This window comes from Muntiacus reevesi, chromosome X (genome assembly GCF_963930625.1).
Source record: "Muntiacus reevesi chromosome X, mMunRee1.1, whole genome shotgun sequence".
Lineage (NCBI taxonomy): Eukaryota > Metazoa > Chordata > Mammalia > Artiodactyla > Cervidae > Muntiacus > Muntiacus reevesi.
The window spans coordinates 90,547,078-90,572,023 of NC_089271.1; the positions used below are offsets into that span (position 1 = coordinate 90,547,078).

At 39.5% G+C, this 24,946-nt stretch overlaps 1 protein-coding gene across 1 annotated transcript in view; it reads left to right on the top strand.

Annotated features, from left to right (window-relative positions):
- Positions 1-24,946, top strand: part of LOC136154570 (nuclear RNA export factor 2-like) — a 46,085-nt gene continuing 21,139 nt past the window's right edge. The window contains exon 1 of the mRNA XM_065916798.1: positions 1-22. Within this exon, the coding sequence (XP_065772870.1) occupies positions 1-22 (22 nt within the window). The remainder of the gene's footprint in view (positions 23-24,946) is intronic.

Sequence of the window (24,946 nt, forward strand, 5' to 3'; positions counted from 1 at the left end):
ATGGGCATGGTGGACAAAAAAGGTGAGGACTTAACAGAAGCAGAAGAGATTAAGAAGAGGTGGCAAGAATACACAGAAGAACTAGACCAAAAAAAAGGTCTTAATGGCCTGCATGACCATGATAGTGTAGCCACTCACCTAGAGCCAGACATACTGGAGTGTGAAATCAAGTGGGCTTTAGGAAATATTTACTATAAACAAAGCTAGTGGAGGTGATGGAATTCCAGTTGAGCTATTTCAAATCCTAACTGAATATGTTAGCAAATTTAGAAAACTCAGCAGTGGCCACAGGACAGGAAAAGGTCATTTTTCATTCCAATCCCAAAGAAGGCCAATGCCAAAGAAATGTTCAAACTACTGCACAGTTGCACTCATTTCACATGCTAGCAAGGTCATGTTCAAAATCCTTCAAGCTAAACTTCAGCAGCAGTACGAGAACTGAGAACTTTCAGATGTACAAGCTGGATTTTGAAAAGGCAGAGGAATTAGAGATCAAATTGCCAACATTAATTGGATCATGGAGAAAGCAAGGGACTTCCAGAAAAACAGCTACTTCTACTTCATTGACTATGCTAAAGAATTTGACTATATGGATTACAACAAACTGTAGAAATTCTTAAAGCGATGGGAATACCAGACTACCTTACCTGTCTCCTGAGAAACCTATAAGCAGGTCAAGAAGCAACAGTTAGGATGGGACATGGAACAACAGACTGGTTCAAAACTGGGAAAGGAGTACCACAGTTTGTTTAGCTGTTTCCCTGTTGAAGGATATCTGGGTTATTTCTACTTTTTAACTGTTATGAGTAAAACTGTTATGAACATTCCTGTAAATGTTTTGGCTTGAACATAAATTTTCATTTCTCTGGGTAAATTGCCCAGAGTGTAATTGCTGTATTACCTAATTGCATGTTTAGTTTTGAAAAACAGCCAAATTGTTTTCCAGACTGCCTGTACAATTTTGCATTCCCATTGGTAATGTATGAGTGACTCAGTTTACGTATGAGTAATGTATGAGTGACTAGTCTTGCCTGAATTTGTTTTTTTAATTAGTTTATTTATTTTAGTTGGAAGATAATTACAATATTGTGATGGTTTGTGCCACAGATCAATATGAATTGGCCACAGGCAAACATGTGTCCCCTCCCCACCCCACCACCTCCCTCCTCGACCCCTCTGGGTGGTCCCAGAGCACTGGTTTTGGGTGCCCTGCTCTATGCATCATACTTGCACTGACAATCTATTCTACATATGGTAATGTACATGGTTTTTCATTTATTTGGCTGCACTGGGTCTTAGTTGTGACATACAGAATCTTCATTGCATCATGTGGGTTCTTTCATTGAAGCCCATGGACTATCTAGTTGTGCACTTGGACTCAGCAGTTGTGACACGTGGGCTCTCTAGTTGTGGCACGCAGGCTCCAGAGCACGTGGGCTTAGTAGTTGCAGTGCATGGACTTAGTTGCTCTGTGATATGTGAGATCTTAGTTCCCATACCAAGGATCAAACGCATATCCTCTCCATTGCAAGGCAGATTTTTAACCTCCGGACCACACGGGAAGTAGCTGCATATGGTCTAGTCACTGTTTTCTTCAGCCATTCTGATAGGTGGAGTTAATATTTCATTATGCTTTTAAATTTTAATTTGTATTTCCATGATGGCTAAAGATGTTGAATATCTTTTCCTGTGCCTATTTGTCCTCTGTTCATGCTTTTTATCCATTTTATAGTTGGATTAAGAGGCATGAAGTTACCTCTAGAGAGCTGCCCTGGCTCAGGCTAACAGACAAAATAAGAGAATGTGAGGCCCCTTGAGACTCACTTTTCTTGACAGGGAGAGCAGAAATGGGGCTGAAACTGTTAAATGTGCCTCAAATTAGAAGTGAAATTGGATATGGAACAGGATTAAGAGGTGGGGCAATCTCTGGGTCCATCCCTGGAGATCCTGATAGGGCAAGAAATGAAGGGAGATGTGGGGAAGGGGAAAATAGTGGAAGGAGGGAAATACAGGGGGATGCCTTCTATATGATTCCTGCTCAATGGAATGCAAAAACTATTCTCCTAGACCTGTGGTTTTCAACTCTGGATATCCACGAGAATTCCTTCTAATGTTTAGAATCAACCAACTGAATTAGAATCTCTAGGGGTAAGTCCAGTCATCAGTAGCTTTAAGCTTTTCCTCAGTTGATTCTATTGAGCTGTCAAAATTGAAAACCTTATCAGATGATGTATTAGTTTGCTATGGCTGCCACAACAAGATACCACAGACTGAGTAGCTTAAACAACAGAAATTTAATTTTAAAGGTTGGAAGTCCAAGATCCATGTGCCCACAGGTTTGGTTTCTTCTGAGGCCTCTATCCTTGGCTTGCAAATGGCTGTCTTCTTACTCCTTCTTCACATGGTTGTCCCACTGCACATACACACCCTGGTATTTCTCTGTGTGTCCTAAACTTCTTTTTTAAAGAAATCATATTGGGTTAGGGTCCACCCTGACATCCTCATTTTAACTTAATCACCTCTTTAAAGGCCCTATCTTCAAACACAGTCACAATCTGAGGTACCAAAGGTTAAAGCTTCAGTATATGAATTTGGGTAGGACATAGTTCCGTCCAAAACAGATGGTATGAGACATACCTTGGTCTGATAAATTCATCTCCCTTTTAGCTACCTTCCTGGAAATATTACACACTTCTGCAATCACATTATTAGATCGAAGTTGGTCATGTGGCCATATTTGGCTGCAAGGGAGCTATAAATGTGGTCTTTTGCTAGAAACATTACTGTACAAAATAAATTAGGGATTCTTTTATTAAGAAAGGAGAATTGATATAGATTATATGCTACCACTTTTATGCCCAAAGCAGGTAGAAGCACTGCCTCAATTATCATGTCCTTTCTACTCAATTTTCCAACCACAGTTTTCATGGGTTCAAACAAAAGTGCTGCTTCAAAGACACCTGAGCTTACTCTCCCATCTTCCCAAATCCCATACCCCAGACTATGCCTGAGTCATCACAATTTAGCATGTTTAATCTATGTCATGCATTCACTCATTTATTCATTCAATAAATATGTTTTGGTTACCAATGATATGAGAGGCTCTGTGAAAGGTACTGGAGATACATCAGAGAGCTTGACAGACATGGTCATGGTTCCCATGGAGTTTATGTTCTAGAGGGGTTGATACACTGAAGAATTAAGAGCTATTAAGAAAATAATATGAGGAAATGTGACAGAGAATGACTAAGGTTGGGAAGGCAAGGAAGGATTTTCTGAAGATGTGACTTTGGTCTAATCAAATAGCAAGATGTAGTCAGCAGTGGGAATATACAGGAGCTGAGCACTTGAGGCAGAGGGAACAGCAAGAAGAAAGGTCCTTAGACGTAGGCAAGCTTGGCACTTCTAGGAAACAGCTTGTGTGCCAGTTTGTATTGGGATGACAGTGTCAGAAAATGAGGTTAGAATGATAGAAGGGGCTCAATAACAGAAGGTCTTGTGGGCCATGGTAGGACTTTGGGTTTATTCTTATTATGATGGAGCCACCAGCTGCTTTTTAAAAGGAAAGGATAATTTTATTAAAGCTTACTCTAAATGTTCTTTAGAGAAAGGACTGAAATAGAGCAACTGTATGAACAAGGAGACAAGTTTAGGAGACTACTGCAGACAGAGTGAGAGGTTACAGTCTTGTAGACCAGAGTCTTAGCAATGGAAGGGATGAGAAGGGGTTTGAAATGAGATATATCTTAGAAGTACATGTTATTTGTGAAGCCTGTGAAAAATCTGGTGGGGTGGCATGTGGTTGGATGTATAAGTCAGGAGATCCTGAGAATATTCTTGCATGTGTGCGTACTCCATCACTCAGTTATGTCCAACTCTTTGTGACTTCATGGCCTGGAGCCCACCAGGTTCCTCTGTCCATGGGATCTCCCAGGTAAGAAAAGTGGAGTGGCTTGCCATTTCCTTCTTCACTGGGTCTTCCCAACACAGGGATCGAACTTGCATCTCCTGTGTCTCCTGCATTGGCAGGTGGATTCTTTACCACTGAGCTACCTGGGAAGCCCCTGAGAATATTCTTGGCAATGGCGAAAAACAAAATAAACAAGCAAGCACACACAAAACCCAACTGCACAACTTCACAGTCTAATTCAATCAGAAAACACTTGTCGATTCCATATATGAGCATGACACAACTCTAGATTCAGGAAGGGATACAAAGACATTAAAAACCAACATCACCATGGCTGATTCATGTTGCTATATGGCAGAAACCAACACAATATTGTAAAAAATTATCCTCCAATTAAAAAGAAATAAATTTAAAACAATCAACTTCACTGAGCTATAATTTATGTTTAGCATAATACATCCATTTGTTTTTGGTTGTGTTGCATGGCTAACAGGATCTTAGCTCCCTAACCAGGGATTAAACCCAGGCTCCTGGCAGTGAGATCACCAAGTCCTAACCACTTGGCCACTAGGGAATTCCCAAATGCATCCACTTTAAGTATATAATTCGATAAATTTAGATATGTGCATTCACATATATAACCACTGCAATCAACATATAGAACATTGATATGAAGGTTTTTGAGAGCTCTATCACTTTTTTCATGAAGCTCATCATGTTTTTAGAGAGAAGGAAATGCATACATGTAAGTTAGAGAAAGGTATAAAGAGGAAAAGGATAAATTTCAATTATTGAAACAGTTCTTAAAAGTTGTGGCTTTGGAGAGAATATCCACTGGGACATGTTTGGTTCTAATGCAAATATATTTGGGGCAAGAGGCTTACCATCAACATAGAAGGTCAAGGGAGAAGTCAGGCTAAGGTACCACATGACTTTCTTGTCCCAAAATATCTTGCCAAACTGAAATACTCATAATTATTCACTACTTTGGCTTAAAATATTTAGAATTATCTTTGGATTATGAGTAGTAAAATGCACATAAATTTCCCAAGAGAGATGTGTTTAGGATATGTAGAAAGCCAATACTCCACTAACATATGCACGTGAAGTCATTTATAGGATTTGCTGGCTACCACCTTATTAGAGGATAGTGATCTCTAGGACAAATAAGGAACTGCAAAACAAAACATACTCCCAAAATACCCCACTCCTATTCTTGGGAGAGATCTTCTCTCAAAATTCAAAGCCTCTATCACTATCCAAGCCCACCCTCTGATCTAGCCTGGCTACTGCTCCTCAACCCCTCTTCCTCTTCCCCCACCCCATTGCCCTCCTTATCCGTAAACACCATAGTTTGCCTCTCAACCCATCTGTTGCCTCTCACCATGCTCCAATTCATATCCGCCTCAAAGACCCCTCTAAACTCCCCAATCAACCCCAACAATGCCCTATTTTCCAAAAACATCAACAAGGGATAAAGTCTATCGTCACTAAACTCCTACGTCAGGGCCTCTTGCACCCAACTTACTCTCCCTATAACACCCTTATCATACCTGTCAAAAAGCCAAATGGTTTCTATTGCTTGGTCCAGGACCTGAGACTTATCATTGCAGCTGTTATCCCCATACACTCAGTAGTTCCAAATCCCTATGCTCTTCTCGCTCTCATTCCCTCTTCCACTACCCACTTCACTGTTCTAGACCTCAGAGATGCCTTCTTTACTATTTCCTTACACCAGACTCTCAAGACCTCTTTGCTATTACCTGGACTGATGCAGTCATCACTCCCAACAGCTGACATAACCAGTCTTGCCACAAGTCTTTCATGATAGCCCTCATTTCTTCGGCCAAGCTCTACCATCAGACCTAACCTCTCTTGACCTTACTCCAAGTAGTGTCCTCCAGTATGTGGAGGATCTCCTCCTTTGTAGTCCTTCACTTACACACTCTCAACAACACACTATACAACTCCTCAGTTTTCTAGCTGATCGAGGCTATCGAGTATCTCCTACCAAGATTCAGCTCTCTCTTCCTAGAGTCACCTATCTTGGAGTCCTTTTAACACCAACAAAGAGATATATTACTACCAATAGAAAGTTCCTTATATCTACCCTACCACCCCCTACATCAAAAACAGAGATCCAGTCCTTCTTGGGGTTAGCTGAATATCTACACCTCTGGATTCCTAATTTCACCCTCTTGGCACAACTCCTATATCAAGCTACCTGAGGAGATCTTTCAGAACCCCTAGAGCTAAAATCAAATACCCGTTCAGCCTTTAACACCCTTAAGCCATTCTTAGCCCCATTCTCAGCCCCAGCTCTAACACTTTCTGATCTTTCTCGTCCCTTTATACTCTATGCTATTTGAGAGATACAAAATTGCCCTAGGAGTTTTGAGACAAAATCAGGACCCCTCCTTCACCCCTGTCATTTATCTATCAACAATTAGATACCACAATTCAAGGATGGCCAGCCTGCCTACGTGCTCTGGCAGCAGCTGCACTCTTCACTCAGGAAAGGAAAAAACTTACTTTTGGAGCACCCACTGTCATTTGTTCACCACATGACTTTAAGGACTTACTTTCTCACAAATCTATGACCCTTCTATCTCCATGCATTCAACTAATTCATGTCACCCTTCTCGAATCTACTGAGTTCTCCTTTGAATGCTGTTCTACTCTCAACCCTGCCACACTTATCCCTAATTCTTCTGATCCCCCCATCCATACTTGCAAAGAGGCATTAAAAGACCTGATTCCCCATTTCTCCCACATTTCCTCAACCCCTTTAAATAATCCTGACTTTACTTGGTATATTGATGGCAGCTCCTCTACGACATCAGAAGGCTGAAATGATAGGGGCCACATGGAGTCTCATTGATAAGATGACTCATCATGTCAACCTCACAAAGAATAGAATCACAATGATCCTTGAGACTGACCAAATTGCCCAAATGATATCCTTTTTTCTCACTGGTACCTATCTTCTCAAAGCTGCGAGACCACCAGATTCAAGACCTCCGGCTACGTGATAATCCCTTCAGAGAATTTTTCATTGGTGGGGTATAAGAAGGACTCTGTCAGAAAGGGAGGATGCTGGTTCTCCTTAAGAGTCAGTCACCCTCTCTTTTCCCTCTAATAAATTTCCCTTTTCTTGCCTGACTGCCTGGCTTGATCTCTTTTTCTCTGTACTTGCCTTGCAAGTTTCCTTTAAGGTTCCTCTCTGTTACATATCTCTCCCAAGGTGTTGGACTTGTCCTGATGCCTTTAAAATATTTTTCTGTTCTTCCTGGTTATGTAGAGATATTTCTTGCAGCTTTGGTTGTGTAGATCTTCTGCCAGTTTCCAATTGTTTTTTTGTGAGAACTGCCTCACATGTAGGTGTATTTTTAATGTGTTTGTAGGGGGAAGTGAGTCCCATGTACTCCTACTCCACCATCTTGATTCCCCCCCCCCCATTAAAGAGATTTTTAATTGTATAAAATTGTTAGGTAGTGAGAATAGGGAAAAGGAGTCCAAAATGGCGGTGGCTAAAAGACCTGGAAGGGAAAGCCCGTGAAAATAGAACAAAGGAAGGTCCGAGGACCGGAGTGAGAACCTCAGGTAAAACATCTACATAAGACAGGCCCAGGGACAGAGAAACATATAAAAAGAAGAGCCAAATCTCTCTCTCTCTCTCTCTCTCTCTCTCTCTCTCTCTCTCTCTCTCTCTCTCTCATGATGGGGCGCTCTTCTCTTCCCGTCTTTGAATCAATGTGCCCTCATGCCTCGAAGATGGATTTTCCTGCTATTATCTAAATAAATAGAGCTGTAACACTGAGCTGTAACACTGATTTATTTAAGAGCTATAACATAGTCTGTCCTCTGAAAGCTGTGACCCGCCAAGGGGCTTTAACGTCCATCACTCCAAATTTTTGTTGTGACCAGACAAAGAACTGAGGAGCATACACTCGCGTGGCAAAATTATCCCATATAAAAACAGATACTCTAGACTAAATTAAAATTTCAGACTCCAGTTATAGTCAACTATTGCAAGTACCTGTTAGATTTTAGAAAGCACAGGATATGCCACATTTTTCTAGATTTCGTGGGGAAAAAAGGTAGAGCATCTTGCACATTTTCGATTATAATTGGACCAAAACAGGCTACATGAAGTAGAAAATTAACAAATCATCTGGTGATTTTATGGAAATACAAAATTCACTGATATAATTTAGTCTTCAAACCTAATTTCATTCTAAAGAAAGCTGGCAAATGTCACTCTTTTACATCATATGTGAACATATCCACCAGCATTAAATGAAAGTGTGACATTATAATAAAACAATGTGGCTGTTTATGTAAAAATTGGTCTCATAATATTTCCAAAGACAATAGTTGGAATTATTTTGGGGGTGGAAAAAATAGTTACAATGAGTAGATAACAAGAGTCAAGCTAAGGCCACTTAAATTCTTCATTTCTAACAATTTTTAAAGTCTTGAACCACACATTTATTTTTTAATGGTCTTCATGTGGATGGGATTTTCAAACTGTGAATCATACCATCACAAATGGCATAGTTTATGAACAAAAGCCCTGTAAGGAATCCCAGCCTTCACACTTTTTCCTATCCACTGACCACAAAAGAAATTTTCATTGTGGATGTGATTTCTTATTTCCATAATGGGGAGTCCCCAAGAATGAGCTCATCACCTAGAGCTGTTAAATTTTACATGGTGTTGGGAGAAGGGAGCATATGGAGTACTTTGACAGGGAGCACTATCTACAATTGATTCTCTTCTTTCCCATTGTTTGATAGTAAAGTCACTTCTAGTTAATTAATGAATTTCTTAAAGGAACAAAGAAAAACATGTTTTGATTACAAATCCCATAAAGGTACAGCCATATCTGATCAATTCTTTTGAATATTATTACCAGATTAAGTCAATTTTACTTTCTTAAAGTAAATTCACTCAGGATTTCTTCTTTTGTTGTACACATTTGTGTTTGGACCAAAAGCATTTGAGTATTTGTGTGTAGTTTTGGCAGTATCACAACTGTCTGTTATTCCCCTTTCCAATTTATCTGTGTTAAATAAAGCATGATAGGAGGTGTTGAGGCAAGGAAAATGACTTTATTCGAAAGCAGCTGACCAAGAAGATGGCAGGCTAGCACCTCAAAATAGCCATCTTTTCGGGGTCTGGATGCCAGGTTCTCTTTTAGATCAGAGATGGGAGAGGTGAGGAAGCAAAGTAAAAAGGCCATTAATCTTGCAAACATTTCTAGAACGGCAAGCCTCAGGCAAGGGATGTGTTAATTTCTTCCTTCCTGACATCTATAGGTGGACAGGGTTCTGAACAAAGGCACTTTAGTTTAACAGTCTGTCAGAGAGGCAGGGTCCTTCTAAGCAAGCCATTATGTATGATTATAATAACAAAAACAATGCATAGCATGTCAAAGAAACAGTTCCAACAGGGAGTCAGAATTAATTTGCTTCTTTGCAACACTAGCACTGACCTCCAAAATGTCCCCCACAAAACAGAAATATAAAAGAAGTAAATGTTTCCAGTAAATCTTGCCAAATAGTATTTAAGAAGAATGGCTTACCAACCTCCTGCCTCATCTAAATAGTAACAACATCTGGTAAATGCAATGTCTAAACAGCTTAACTCATATAAGCTGTGTTCATGTAGGCTTAGCTTCCCTTCCACAATGTATATTAGAGAGCTGACAGGCACCCATCAGTGTAACTAAATATATTTTTTAATCTCCAAAAAAAAAAAACCACCTGGTAATCATCTCAGAGAAAAAATAAATGATATGACCATTAGTTCTGACAGGAGAATATCTGACCCTTCCCAAGAAAAGTTATAATTATAACTCCAGGGTTTGTTTTTTGGTGAGAGAAGTTGACCTCAGTAGCCATTAGTGGATTTGTCCATCCATAGGTAATTACAGAAGGGGCTTCCCTGGTAGCTCAGTCGGTAAAAAATCTGCTTGCAATTGCAGGAGACCCAGATTCAACCCCTGGGTCGGGAAGATCCCCTGGAGAATTAAATGGCAACCTCCTCCAGTATCCTTGCCTGGAAAATCCCATGGACAGAGGAACCTGGCAGGCTACAGTCCATGTGGTCACGAGAGTTGGACATGACTTAGCAAATAAACCACCACACCACCAGGTAATTACAGAAACTAGAGTTGGGACAGACATCAGCTCATGATGTCAGATTCCATCCTGTGATTGTATACAGCTGCTTCCAACATCCATCTCAAAGTTTCACAGTAGGTTCTATTGTAAATATGTGGCTTCATTTTCATACTCTGCATTTACACGTGTCCCATAAATAATCCAAAATTATCTAAGAAACACCAAGTTGCCCAAATATAGTCACTCCAAGAAATCATGACTCCTTTCAAAAGGCTTAGAACTACAAACACACAGTCTGCTGTCTTTACTAGTATATTCAGATTTAACCATGGTGCAAAATTTGGTCTGTAGTATTTTCTTCAGATTATTTATATAGCCATGCCACATTGCAGGGTGCTAGCAAAATAATCCCATTGCTTGTACAGCATTAAGTTTACCTAAGCCAGCAAGCCAGAAAGACCACTTCAAATTTATTTTGGATATACAGACAAAGCTTCATTTTTCCACACTAATCAGCAAAAACAGTGTCTGTAAAACAGCAACTAAAAATAAATATGTATATATATAGCATATGTCCTTCCCCCTTTCTCTGTTCTTTCTAGGAAGGTGCAAACTAAATGTAAATTCAGATTCCACTCATTTTTAACTTTTGGAATTCCACCAAGAGCTATAAAGACTGTCATATTTCTCTTGTAGTCTTTAAAAATAAAAGAAGGAGGTTTCCCTGGTGTCTCAGTGGCCAATGAAGGAAACACAGGTTCGATTCCTGATCTGGGAAGATTCCACATGCCGAAGAGCAACTAAGCCTGGAAACCACAACTACGGAGACCGTGGGTCACAACTATAAAAGCCCGAGCACCCTAGAGCCCATGCTTCACAACAAGAGAAGGCCAACACAATAAGAGGCCTGTGCACCACAACTAGAATAGCCCCTGCTCACCACAACTAGGGAAAAGCCCATGCAGCAGTGAAGATCCAGCACAGCCAAAAATAAATACATAAAATTATTTTAAAAAATAAAAGAAAGAAAAGTTTTAACCTAGCATCTAGCATGTTATATCACCTTTTAAATACACAAATACTTCATGTATTAAGGATAAGTTTATATTAAAATGAATTAAATGAATATACATTAAAATGAATCTGAAGGATTTAATTGGCTTCAACTTTGATTAGCTCTAATAATAATAATGGTAGTACTTGAAATTATTTAAATGGTATTTTAAAGAGGTCCTCTATGATCTCAACTTTTCGGTAACTGAGGATGGTTTTCCAGTTAGTAGAATAAGGAAGATTGAGTCATTCTTAATTTCCTTTGGAAAATTTTGTGGGTGATCAAAACACAAAGTCTAGAGCCAGAGTGTCTAGGGGTAACCCCTAACTTGGCACCTATAAATTCAGTTACTTTTTAGGCGAAGGACTTCACACATCTGTGCTTCACCTTTCTCATCTGTGAAAACTGGAATAATAATAGTTCCAGGGACTGGAACTTCCCAACCCAGGGATTGAACCCAGGTCTCTCACATTGCAGGCAGATTCTTTACCAGCTGAGCCACAAGGGAAGCCCAAGAATACTGGAGTGGGTGAAAAGAAAGTGAAGGTGAAGTAACTCAGTCAGGTCTGACTCTTTGCGATCCCATGAACTGTAGCCTACCAGGCCTCAGTCCATGGAATTTTCCAGGCAAGAGTACTGGTGGAGTGAGTAGCCTATCCTTTCTCCAGGGGATTTTGCAGACCCAGGAATTGAACCCTGTTCTCCTGCATGACAGGCGAATTCTTTACTAACTGAGCTGTCTGGGAAGCTGTTTATAGAATTACCACTATTAAATGAGTTAACATAATGCTTTAAAGTGCTTGACACACACATACACAAATAAAGTGCTTGACACATTGAAATCATTTATACACATTTTGTTTTTCAAATTAACAACTGAAATTCACTTACTGGGTTTGCTTTAATTTCTCTTAGACTTGCATGAAATTAAGTCAACAAATCTTACCTATACCCACCACTTAGGTTTTTTTTTTATTTTTTATTTTTTTTTAAATTTTTTATTTTATTTTTTTTTTCCAGTGGGTTTTGTCATACATTGATATGAATCAGCCATAGAGTTACACGTATTCCCCATCCCGGTCCCCCATCCCACCTCCCTCTCCACCCCATTCCTCTGGGTCTTCCTAGTGCACCAGGCCCGAGCCAGTCAGGATGGCTGCTAACCAAAAGTCTACAAGCAATAAATGCTGGAGAGGGTGTGGAGAAAAGGGAACCCTCTTACACTGTTGGTGGTAATGCAAACTAGTACAGCCACTATGGAAAACAGTGTGGAGATTTCTTAAAAAACCACTTAGGTTTTTTAAGTAGTCCTTACAATACGGCAACAGTTTTGGTTTTAAGGAGGACTGTGTAAAGAGTAGGACATGACTCAGCAACCCAGCATGCAGCATGCACAGTTCATTGTTATGTGTTAATTTATGTATTAAATTTCATGTATTATTAGGAAAAACAAAATTAGCACATTAAAGAAATTTACTAGCACATTAAAGGGATTGGATTAGCCAAGGCTTGTGTGCTCAAGAAGATCACCCATAAATGTATGACAAAACCCACTGGAAAAAAATAAATAAATAAATTTATTTAAAAAAAAAAAAGAAGATCACCCATAGACACCACCGTCAACGGGAAAACCAGGAATGTGAGCAATCTCGGATCTCCAGGTCTCAAAAAGAGAACGGTTTCCTGAAACACGCAGCCACGAGAACCCTACTGACACCGTCACTCAGGAAGCTGATCCAGCTTGTGATTATCCTGGGTACCTAAGGCTGTGGTCACTTGGATGCTGCCATCTTGTGGACACTACAGATGCATGGCAGGCCCAGACCTGCGGATCATGTCAGCATCACGAGATCTTAAATCCTGAGCTCACCAAGTCTCTCTGGACCGATTGCCATTATGATCATGTCAGAGGTCCAGCTTTTCAAATCACTAGAGTACAGCAGACTCCTAAACCTTGCACATTGTGTGGATTCATCCTGTCACGTGGCCTATACTAGCTAATAGCATGTGGAAACCTCAGCCCTCCAAGTCACAAAGATGACCTGTTTCTTAGAATCATATGGATGCTATGGTCCCCCTTGGTCACATAAGAGGCTCAGCCATCTCTATCTTGTAAATATTGCTGGCTACCCAATCAAGATCCCTGCATCAACAGTGACATGGCTCCTACCATCACATGGCAAGCAAACTGCTTGCGGTCATAAGAACAACTGCACCGATCCAGTGGCTCTTGGTTGTGTATATTCATTCTATGGTCCATGTGACATGCTGTGGTCACTTGATGGTCAGTTTTCAGTTACATGAGGATTGAGAGCTCCTGATCCCCAAGGTGACTTCGATCTTTTTATTACGTGGTCCATGCACGTCAAATCCCCGGAAGTTCTGAGCGGGGCGGGGCAGTAGGGGGCGCCCAATGGTGGCGCACTACGTGTATCTCGCAGTCACGTGACCCTCTATGTTCGCGCTCGAGAGAGTGCTGTTAAGCGTGTGGAGAGCCCCTCGATGGCGCTCGGTAGCTCAGCTTAGTCCTTTGAGGAATCGGACTAGTCAGTGAGGAAAACCTTTAGAATTAAGGTATGTGTCCTGACTCAGGGAACTTTGAGGAGACTGTGGCTCAGATTCCAAGTTTTCCACTAACTTTTATATCCAGCTACCGGAGGTTTTAGTCGGGTAGGATGGACGCCCACCAGTACCAGGTTTACTCAGAACTGGTGGAACAGCAGGCGGAGACAGGGGTTGAGGGACTTCTCTCAGCATCCCTTGGGAAAAGACAGGGACTTTTCTCAAACCCGAGGGACTTCTCAGGCTTGGGAAACTGGGTTGACTCCCCCGCTTCTCTTTCCCCTTCCCCACCCCCATATTAAAGTCATACCTTTTGCTTATCTCCACTCGGTATTCACTTTCTGCCACGTAGTGACGTCCATTGCGCTCCTCTGACCACATGTTTATCAATACCCGAGAACTCCTAGATGACAATTTTATATAGATAATTTCAGATCTGATCTTAATTTCTGTCTCTTAATTGGTTCCGTATATCGAGAGGAGACTATTTTTCAAGAATTTGATATTTTTTCAGTAGAAGTGTGAAACTAGCCGTTACATGAAGATTCAGAATTTGTTTTTTGTTATTTGCTTTGCCGATCAGTAGTTTTTCAAAGTGTGTGGGGGATGGAGGAACCTGGCAGGCTTCCATCAGTCTGTAGGGTCTGGAAGAGTCAGACACAACTGAAGCAACTTAGCATGTACTCATGGGGGATGGGATGCCATAGTCCTTTTTTGCTTGGAATCTCTAAATGGGATAGTCTAACCAGACACTGCTAGCTTCTGATTCTCCTCACCATTACTTATTCGACTTCTTGAAAACTACCCCATTCCTTCATGTGGAAAAAACAGTGAATTTATTTAAGAAAAACATATTAAGTAAAATTATAGGTGATTCATTTCATAAAAATCATGTAGATGGTACTTAAGGAGTAAAATTCAGCAAATAAGAGATCGTGTTTACATTTGTGAGGGATTTAAATATTGTTTGAGAGGTGTTTATGGGGTGGTATTTTTATTATATAATAGCTGTTTTTTCTCTTATTTCAGCACTTTGAGATTTGTTCTACAAAACACTATGTCTGAGAGACAACACCAACAAAAAAATACTCATCCATCAAAGAACAATGGGACATACAAAAATGAAGGTAAAAGGATTTCTATATTGTCTTACTTTAAAGATAACATGCTAGTATGCAACTTGAATATCAGAGAAAGGGGTAATGACTTACTTTGTTCAGTCTGCTATAGTAGAACACTGTGGACTGGGTGGCTTATAAACAACAGAAATTTATTTTTCACAGTTCTGGAATTTCTGAAGTCCAAAATCAAGGCACCAGCAGGTTCAGTGTCTGGTGAGATCTGCTTCCTGCTTCATAAAGGGCTGTCTTCATGCTGTATTTTCACAGGGCAGAAGAGCAAGTGAGCTCTCTGGGTTCTTTATAAGGGCACAAATCCCATTCATGAGGGAACCTTTCTTATGACCTAATCACCTTTCGAAGACTCTACCTCCAAATACTGTCACCTTGGAGATTAGGTTGGAACATAAACATTCAGTCTGTACCATTTGAAGTACCAGTGTTCCATAGAAAACATTTTGGGAGATCCTGTTCAAACTAAATTCCTTCTAACATATTAATGCCTTGTACCTTTGTTTACAAAGAACAATGTATGTTTACTGATAATTATAATCTTCTCATTAAGAAACTACTTATTGCTTACTCATTTTGTCTTATTTCATTAGTCATTCTTTTGCTTAGCCTTTCCATTTTTTTCATTTTTTATATATAACCTCAATTTATGTTTCTGATATCATGATGGCAAGAAATAAGTGCATAAGTGCTAGTCATTAGGAAATCTTATAAGCAAAATAAAATGCCCCACTCTGGAGAATATGATACAACTTACTGGTAAGGGTGAACTGTCTCACATTTTATACCAATTTCCACACTTTTTCAAAACTAATTAGTTATTATTTAATAATTAGAGCTGCTATTTTTTGAATTCCTATTATATGTCAAATATTGTGATATCCTTGTCATACAAGTTTTTTCATTTAATACTCAGGAAAATCCTGAAAGGATGTTATTTTAATTTACAGATAAGATAGAAGAATCAGGATAGGCTAGATTGCATGCTTGATAAGTCACTTCTGTTGTGTCCAACTCTGTGTGACCCGCTCCTCTGCCCATGGGATTCTCCAAGCAAAAATATTGGAGTGGATTGCTATGCCCTCCTGTAGGGGATCTTCCTGACCCAGGGATCAAACCCACATCCTTTATGTCTCCTGCATTGGCAGGTAGGTTCTTTACCACTAGCACCACCTGGGAAGCCCATAGGCTAAATTATACTATAATAATAGATGATTCCCATATCTCAGTGGCTTACTCCTCACTCCTACTACATGTCTATGGCAGGTGCATGCCCATCACAGATGGTAGACCTTGGAGACCCAAACTGACAGAGCAGCCATCATCTAAGCTTATTCTTGACAAAGACTGCATGAGAATGCAAAATTACTGCTCAATCTTAATTGGTTATAAAAATGTAAAAAAGCAGAAATAAGATAATGACAAACTTAATCCAGCAATAGCTAAAACAGATAATATAGTTGGGCAAAGTTGTGTTTATACCAAATTTGCATTGTTGGTTTAACATTAGGAGATCCATAATGTAATTCAACACATTAATAAGGAAAAGGAGCTAGAAAAGAATGATTATCACAAAGATTCCAGAAAAAAATGCATGCAACAAAATTCAATAACCAATCAAGATTAAGCAACAACAAAAATAACTCTCAGCTAACTGGGAATAGAAAGATATTTCTTTAAAATGATAATGGGTATTTAAGAAAAACTATAACAAACAACATACATAATACTGATATATTAAAACCACTGCATTTTAAATCAGAAGAGGCAAAGATGATTCACATAATCACTGCTATTCAGCATCTTACTTAGTCTCTGAGGCATTGCAGTAAGTCAAAATATGTACACACATACATTAACACTTGTAAAACTGAAAATAAACAAACCTGTCAGTATAATTGTCTTCATATAAAACTCAAGAGAAGCTATGGAAAATTATCCTTGGTGACTCAGATGGTAAAGAATCTGCCTGCAATGCAGGATACCTGGGTTCAATCCCTGGGCCAGGATATTCCCCTGAAGAAGGGAATGTCTATCCACTCCAGTATTCTTGCCTGGAAAATTCCGTTGACATGGGAGACTGGTGGGCTACAGTCCATGGGGTCTCAAAGAATTGGACACAACTGAGGAACTAATACTTTCACTTTTTTTTTCACTTTCCAACCAGTTTATTATATGTGAGACTAATATATGCAAAATAATTGCACCAAATAGGAAATAATATTTTCACTGTGAATATATCATTTACAATAGAAAAAAAAAACCAGATCCTGTGGAATATACCACAAATTGGTCACTTGGCAACTATTCCAACACTCATAAACATTCTTTATTAAATGTTTTCCTGTACTATAGAGATTAAGGGCTTCCCTTGTGGCTCAGCTGGTAAAGAATCTGCCTGCAATGTGGGAGACCTGGGTTTGATATCTGGGTTGGGAAGATCCCCTGGAGAAGGGAAAGGCTACCCACTCCAGTATTCTGGCCTAGAGAGTTCCATGGACTGCATAGTCCATGGGGTTGCAAAGAGTCGGACACGAATGAGCAAATTTCACTTCCACTATAGAGACTAGAAAGCTAAGAACAAGAATAGAGACCTATATTAGTGTGGGTGTATATGTTTTCTAGACATGCCCTACTTGTGTCTAGGGTGCCAAACAAGATCTCTATGTATCAAATATATGCACCGTAGTACAGCTTGGAGGTATAACTGAGTAATGTGGGAGCCACATGTAGGATCAGCTATGTATGGTGGGAGAGGTGTTTGGTTTTTATAGGTAGCCACAGCAGAGTGCTTGAATGCATGAATGTCAGTTAGCCTGCTGGCAGCCATGGTTTTCAGCTATAACAGTCCAATAGTGTGAGGGGGATTTCCCCTGGATGTGCAGCATCCAAGCATGCCTTTCTGGCCCTCACAGAATTTTTGTAAGCTGTGTCATATGTTTTATTAAAGGTGTCTTAGTTTTACAAAATAGCTAGAATGAATATCTAGCATAGGTAAGTGGGAACGTTGTTTAACAGACTACTTGACACCGAAATAGTTTGCAAGCAAAGAACCCTGAAGGAAGTGGGGATAGGTTATCTGGCCTAGGTGAATCTGAAGATAGTAAGGATACAGTTGATAATAGAAGATGAAATATTTGTATTCCATAGCACACAATGGTGAAAGAGTTGCAAGAGAGTTACTGAATAGAATTTGTTTGCCTGCCACACAGAAAAGCCAATCTACTGACATTGGGTTGTTGGTGAAGGAAAATACAGCGTTTATTTTCAGGGTGCCAAGTAAGGAGAACTGACTGCTTGTGTTCAAAAGACTTGAATTCCCTGCTTGCCTTTCAGAGAACAGTTTTAAAGGCAACATCTAGGGTGAGGGCCACAGTATACATGATGTTCTTCTGATTGATTGGTGGTGAGGTCACAGGGTTGTGTTTCAGGAATCTTAATCATCAACATTCTAGTTCCAACCAGTCTGGGAACTGTGTGCTTATGGTCAGCATGTAGTCACCATTCTCCACCTGGGCAGGGGGTCTTAGTTTCTGTATAACAGCTCAAAAATATCTAGCAAATTGTTGTCCCTTGAGGAGGAACTCAAAACTATAGATTGCTTTGGGTAATATACTCATTTTCACTATATTGATTCTTCCAATCCAAGAACATGGCATATTTCTCCATTTATTTGTGTCATCTTTGACTTCCTTCATCAGTGTTTTATAGTTCTCTGTATACAGGTATTTTCTGTTTTTTCTCTTTTTGTTGCAGTGGTGAATGGGGTTGTTTCCTTAATTTCTGTTTCTGATTTTCCATTGTTAGTGTATAGGAATGCAAGATATTTCTGTGTATTACTTTTGTATCCTGCAGCTTTACTATTTTCACTGATTATCTCTAGTAATTTTCTGGTGGCATCTTTAGCGTTTTCTATGTAGAGGATCATGTCATGGGCAAACAAAATGTGTTTTACTTCTTCTTTTCCAATCTGGATTCTTTTTATTTCTTTTTATTCTCTGACTGCTGTCTCTAGGACTTCCAAAACTATGTTGAATAGTAGTGGTGAGAGTGGGCACCCTTGTCTCGTTCCTGATTTTAGAGGCAATCCTTTTGCTATTGAGGATAATGTTTGTTGTGGGTTGTCATATATGGCTTTCATTATGTTGAGGTATGTTCCTTCTATGCCTACTTTCTGGAGACTTTTTATCATAAATTGATTTTGAATTTTGTCAAAGACTTCCCTGCATCTGTTGAGATAATCATATGGTTTTTATCTTTCAATTTGTTACTATGGTGTATCACATTGATTTGCAAATATTGAAGAATCCTTGCATCCCTGGAATAAAGTCCCTTGATCATGATGTATGATCTTTTTAATATATTGTTGGATTCTGTTTGCTAGAATTTTGTTAAGGATTTTTGCATCTATGCTAGTCAGTGATATTGGCCTGTAGTTTTCTTTTTTGTGGCATCTTTGTCTAGTTTTGATATCAGGGTGATGGTGGCCTCATAGAATGAGTTTGGGAGTTCTCCTTCTTCTGCAATTTTCTGGAAGAGCTTAATAGGATAGGTGTTAGCTATTCTCTAAATTTTTTGTATCAATCACCTGTGAAGCCATCTGGCCCTAGGCTATTGTTTGTTGGAAGATTTTTGACTATAGTTTCAATTTTCGTGCTTGTGATTGGTCTGTTCAAATTTTCTATTTCTTCCTGGTTCAGTTTTGGAAGGTTATACTTTTCTAAGAATTTGTTCATTTTTCCCAAGTTGTCCATTTTATTGGTATATATTTGCTTGTAGTAGTTTCTTATGATCATTTGTATTTCTCTGTTGTCTGTTGTAGTTTCTGCATTTTCACTTCTAATTTTTTCATTTATTTATTCTCTGATTTTTATGATTTATTTTCTTCTGCTAACTTTGGGATTTTTTTTTTGTTCTTTTTCTAGCTGCTTTAGTTGTAAAGTTATGTTGTTTATTTGATGTTTCTCTTGTTTCTTGAGGGCTTCCCTGGTAGATCAGGTGGTAAAGAATCTATCTGTGGTGTGGGAGGCCTGGGTTCAATCCCTGGGTTGGGAAGATCCCTGGAGAAGGGAATGGCTACCCACTCCAGTATTCTGGCCTGGAGAATTCCATGGACTGTATAGTCCATGGGGTCCCAAAGAGTTGGACATGATTGAGCAACTTTCATTTTCATTTTTTTGTTTCTTGAGGTAGGTTTGTAGTGCTATGAACTTCCCTCTTAGCACTGCTTTTACTGAATCCCATAGGTTTTGGGTTGTCATGTTTTTGCTATTATTTGTTTCTATGTGTATTTTGATTTCCTTTTTTATTTCTTCAGTGATGTGTTGGTTACTCAGAAGTGTATTGCTTAGTCTCCATATGTTTGGGTTTTTAATAGCTTTCTTCCTGTAGTTGATATCTAATCTTACAGCATTGTGATCAGAAAAAATGTTTGAAATTATTTCAGTTTCTTTAAATTTACCAAGGCTGTATTTGTGGCACAGGATGTGATCTATCCTGGAGAATGTTCCAAGTACACTTGAGAAAAAGGTGAAATCCATTGTTTTGGGGTTAAATGTCCTATAGCTATAAATTAGAGATAACTGGTCCATTTTATTGCTTAAAGCTTGTGTTACCTTGCTATTTTTCAGTCTGGATGATCTGTCCATTAGTATGAGTGGGGTATTAAAGTCCCCCACTATTATTGTGCTGTTAACTTCCCCTTTCGTACATGTTAGCATTTATCTTATGTATTGAGGTGCTCCTATATTGGGTGCATATGTTTTTATAATTGTTATATCTTATTAGATTGATCCTTGATCTTTAGGTAGTGTACTTGTCTCTTATAATGGTCTTTATTTTATTTTATTTTTTAAAATTAATTTACTTATTTTAACTGGAGGTTAATTACTTTACAATATTGTAGTGGTTTTTGCCATACATTGACACGAATCAGCCATGGGTGTACATGTGTCCCCATCCTGAACCTCCCTCCTACCTCACTCCACATACGTTATATGTGAGTGTGTGTACACATGTGCCTTTTAAAAATAATTTGAGATCGTACTATGAAAATTATTCTGCACACTATTTTTCATCTTAGATACCATGTACAACATTTTATCAGCTGTAATAAAATTCTGTAGTGTGAATTTACTAAAATTCAACCGATCTATTACTGGTTGATATTTAGCCTCTTCCCAGTCCTTGTCTATTACAAAACTGCAACAGTGGGGACCTTTGTTTACATATGCATGTGTGCTCAGTTGTGACCCACTCTTTGTGACCCTATGGACTGTAGTCTGCTAGGCTCCTCTTTCCATGGGATATTCCAGGCAAGAATATTGGAGTGGGTTGTCATTTCCTCTTCCAGGGGATCTTCCAGATCCAGGTATCAAACCCTGTGTCTCCTGCATTGGCAGACAGATTCTTTACTGCTGCACCACCTGGGAACCTTTGTTTACATATATATTTTACAGCTGTAGCATTATTCCCTCAGTATAAATTCCTAGAAGTGAAATCACTGGGTCAAAGTGGAAGTTCATTTTCTTTTTTTCTTTTTTTTTTTTTTTAGTTTATTTTAATTGGAGGCTAATTACTTTGTAACATTGTGGTGGTTTTTGCCATACATTCAGATGAATCAGCCATGGGTGTATATGTGTTCCCTATTCTGACCCTCCCTCCCACTTCCCTCCCCATCCTATCCCTCAGGATCATCCCAGTGCACCAGCCCTAAGCACCCTGTCTCATGAATCAAACCTGGATTGGCAATCTGTTTCACATATGATAATATATATGTTTAAATGCTATTCTCTCAAATCATCCCACCCTCGCCTTCTCCCACAGAGTCCAAAAGTCTGTTCTTTACATCTGTGTCTCTTTTGCTGTCTCACATATAGGGTCATTGTTACCATCTTTCTAAATTCCATATATATATATACATATATATATATATATATATATGTATATATATATATGTTAATATACTGTATTGGTGTTTTTCTTTCTGACTTACTTCACTCTGTATAATAGGCTCCAGTTTCACCCACTTCATTAGAACTGATTCAAATGTATTCTTTTTAATAGCTGAGTAATATTTCATTGTGTATATGTACCACAGCTTTCTTATCCATTCATCTGCCGATGGACATCTTGGTTGCTTCCATGTCCTGGCTATTGTAAACAGTGCTGCAATGAACATTGGAGTACATGTGTCTCTTTCAATTCTGGTTTCCTAGGTGTGTATGCCCAGCAGTGGAATGACTGGGTTATATGGCAGTTCTATGTCCAAATTTTTAAGGAATCTCCACACTGTTCTCCATAGTGGCTGTATTAGTTTGCATACCCACCAACAGTGTAAGAGGGTTCCTTTTTCTCTGCACCCTCTCCAGCATTTATCCTTTGTAGATTTATTGATAGCAGCCATTCTGACTGGCATAAGATGGTACCTCATTGTGGTTTGTTTTTTTTTTTTACTTTTTTTTCTTTTTCTTTCATTTATTTTTATTAGTTGGAGGCTAATTACTTTACAATATTGTAGCGATTTTTGGCATACATTGACATGAATCAGCCATGGAGTTACATGTGTTCCCCATCCCGATCCCCCCTCCCGCCTCCCTCCCCACCCCATCCCTCTGGGTCTTCCCAGTGCACCAGCCCTGAGCACTTGTCTCATGCATCCAACCTGGGCTGGTGATCTGTTTCACCCTTGATAGTATACTTGTTTCAATGCTATTCCCTCAGAACATCCCACCCTTGCCTTCTCCCACAGAGCCCAAAAGTCTGTTCTGTACATCTATGTCTCTTTTTCTGTTTTGCATATAGGGTTATCATTACCGTCTTTTAAAATTCCATATATATGTATTAGCATACTGTATTGGTCTTTATCTTTCTGGCTTACTTCACTCTGTATAATGGGCTCCAGTTTCATCCATCTCATTAGAACTGATTCAAATGAATTCTTTGTAATGGCTGAGTAATATTCCATTGTGTATATGTACCATAGCTTCCTTATCCATTCGTCTGCTGATGGGCATCTAGGTTGCTTCCATGTCCTGGCAATTATAAACAGTGCTGGGATGAACATTGGGGTGCACATGTCTCTTTCAGATCTAGTTTCCTCGGTGTGTATGCCCAGGAATGGGGTTGCTGGGAAATATGGCAGTACTATTTCCAGTTTTTTAAGAAATCTCCACACTGTTCTCCATAGTGGCCGTACTAGTTTGCATTCCCACCAACAGTGTAAGAGGGTTCCCTTTCTCCACACCCTCTCCAGCATTTATTGCTTGTAGACTTTTGGATAGCAGCCATCCTGACTGGCGTGTAATGGTACGTCGTTGTGGTTTTGGTTTGCATTTCTCTGATAATGAGTGATGTTGAGCATCTTTTCATGTGTTTGTTAGCCATCTGTATGTCTTCTTTGGAGAAATGTCTGTTTAGTTCTCTGGCCCATTTTTTGATTGGGTCATTTGTTTTTCTGGAATTGAGCTGCAGGAGATGCTTGTGTATTTTTGAGATTAATCCTTTGTCTGTTGCTTCATTTGCTATTATTTTCTCCCAATCTGAGGGCTGTCTTTTCACCTTGCTTAGAGTTTCCTTTGTTGTGCAAAAGCTTTTAAGTTTCATTAGGTCCCATTTGTTTATTTTTGCTTTTATATCCAATATTCTGGGAGGGGGGTCATAGAGGATCCTGCTGTGATTTATGTCAGAGAGTGTTTTGCCTAAGTTCTCCTCTAGGAGTTTTAGAGTTTCTGGTCTTACATTTAGATCTTTAATCCATTTTGAGTTTATTTTTGTGTGTGGTGTGAGAAGGTGTTCTAGTTTCATTCTTTTACAAGTGGTTGACCAGTTTTCCCAGCACCACTTGTTAAAGAGGTTGTCTTTTTTCCATCTTATATCCTTGCCTCCTTTGTCGAAGATAAGTTGTTCATAGGTACGTGGCTTTATCTCTGGGCTTTCTATTCTGTTCCATTGATCTATATTTCTGTCTTTGTGCCAGTACCATACTGTCTTGATGACTGTGGCTTTGTAGTAGAGCCTGAAGTCAGGCAGGTTGATTCCTCCAGATCCATTCTTCTTTCTCGAGTTTGCTTTGGCAAACCAGTAATCACACTCTTGAGTAAAAATGAGTACTAAAGGTTGGATTCTTAAATGTCCAAAATTGTTATCAAATACTGAAAAACAAAGATTAAAAATCTAGGGTAGAGGTTACCAGCCCAGGTGGGATACATGAGTCAGGTGCTCGGGCCTGGTGTACTGGGAGGACCCTGAGGAGTCGGGTGGGGAGGGAGGTGGGAGGGGGGAACGGGATGGGGAATACTTGTAACTATATGGCTGATTCATGTCAATGTATGACAAAACCCACTGAAATGTTGTAAAGTGATTGGCCTCCAACTAATAAAATAATATTTAAAAAAAAAAAAAAAATCTAGGGTAGAGGTTAGACTCTTAAAAATACGATATTAAGAAACCACAAAAACACAAAAAATTTAAGAAATATATATGAAGTTTGCTTTAAAAGTAGGGCCCTTTTTTTCTTTGCCAGGTTATAGTGGGTTATAAAAATGAAAATTAAGGAGTAATAGAGGACTTTAGGAAAAAAAAGAAAGAAAAAAATTTTTAATAAAAAAAATAGTAAAAATATATCTAGGAATTTCTCTGGAGCTATTGTGGGCAGTGTGGATTCAGTTCAGTTTCAGATAGCTCCTTGTTCGAGCTTACACTTCTCGATATCTATAGGCCCCTTCCGGTGTAGTCAGTGTTGACTACAGGGGTTTTAACCTGTTGGACCTGTCACTTCTGAAGCAGTTCCCTTTGTTTATTTGGTTTCTGTTTGCAGGTCTCTTCAGTGTCTAATTTTTGCCCTGAGACAAGCGGGCGGAGGTGGTCTCTTGTTTAGGTTCAATTGTTCAGTCATGCTGTGGGGAGGGAGGGGCGCTGCAGACAAATATCACTGGCGTGTGTGGGGAGGACCCACAGTGTTCCAGCCACACTGGGTTTGCCCCCGTTCACGGATGTGTGCTTTCCCCGTCTACACTGCTCAGGCTCCAGGCTGCTCTCCAGGGAGCGGGCCCTGAGTTGCATGCACTTCCCAGGCCTAAGCCACTCAGATTCAGGTTTTCCCATACTCCACAAAGACGCAGACTCGGTTGGGCCTGCTTTTTGTGCCTTCCCCACCCAGCAG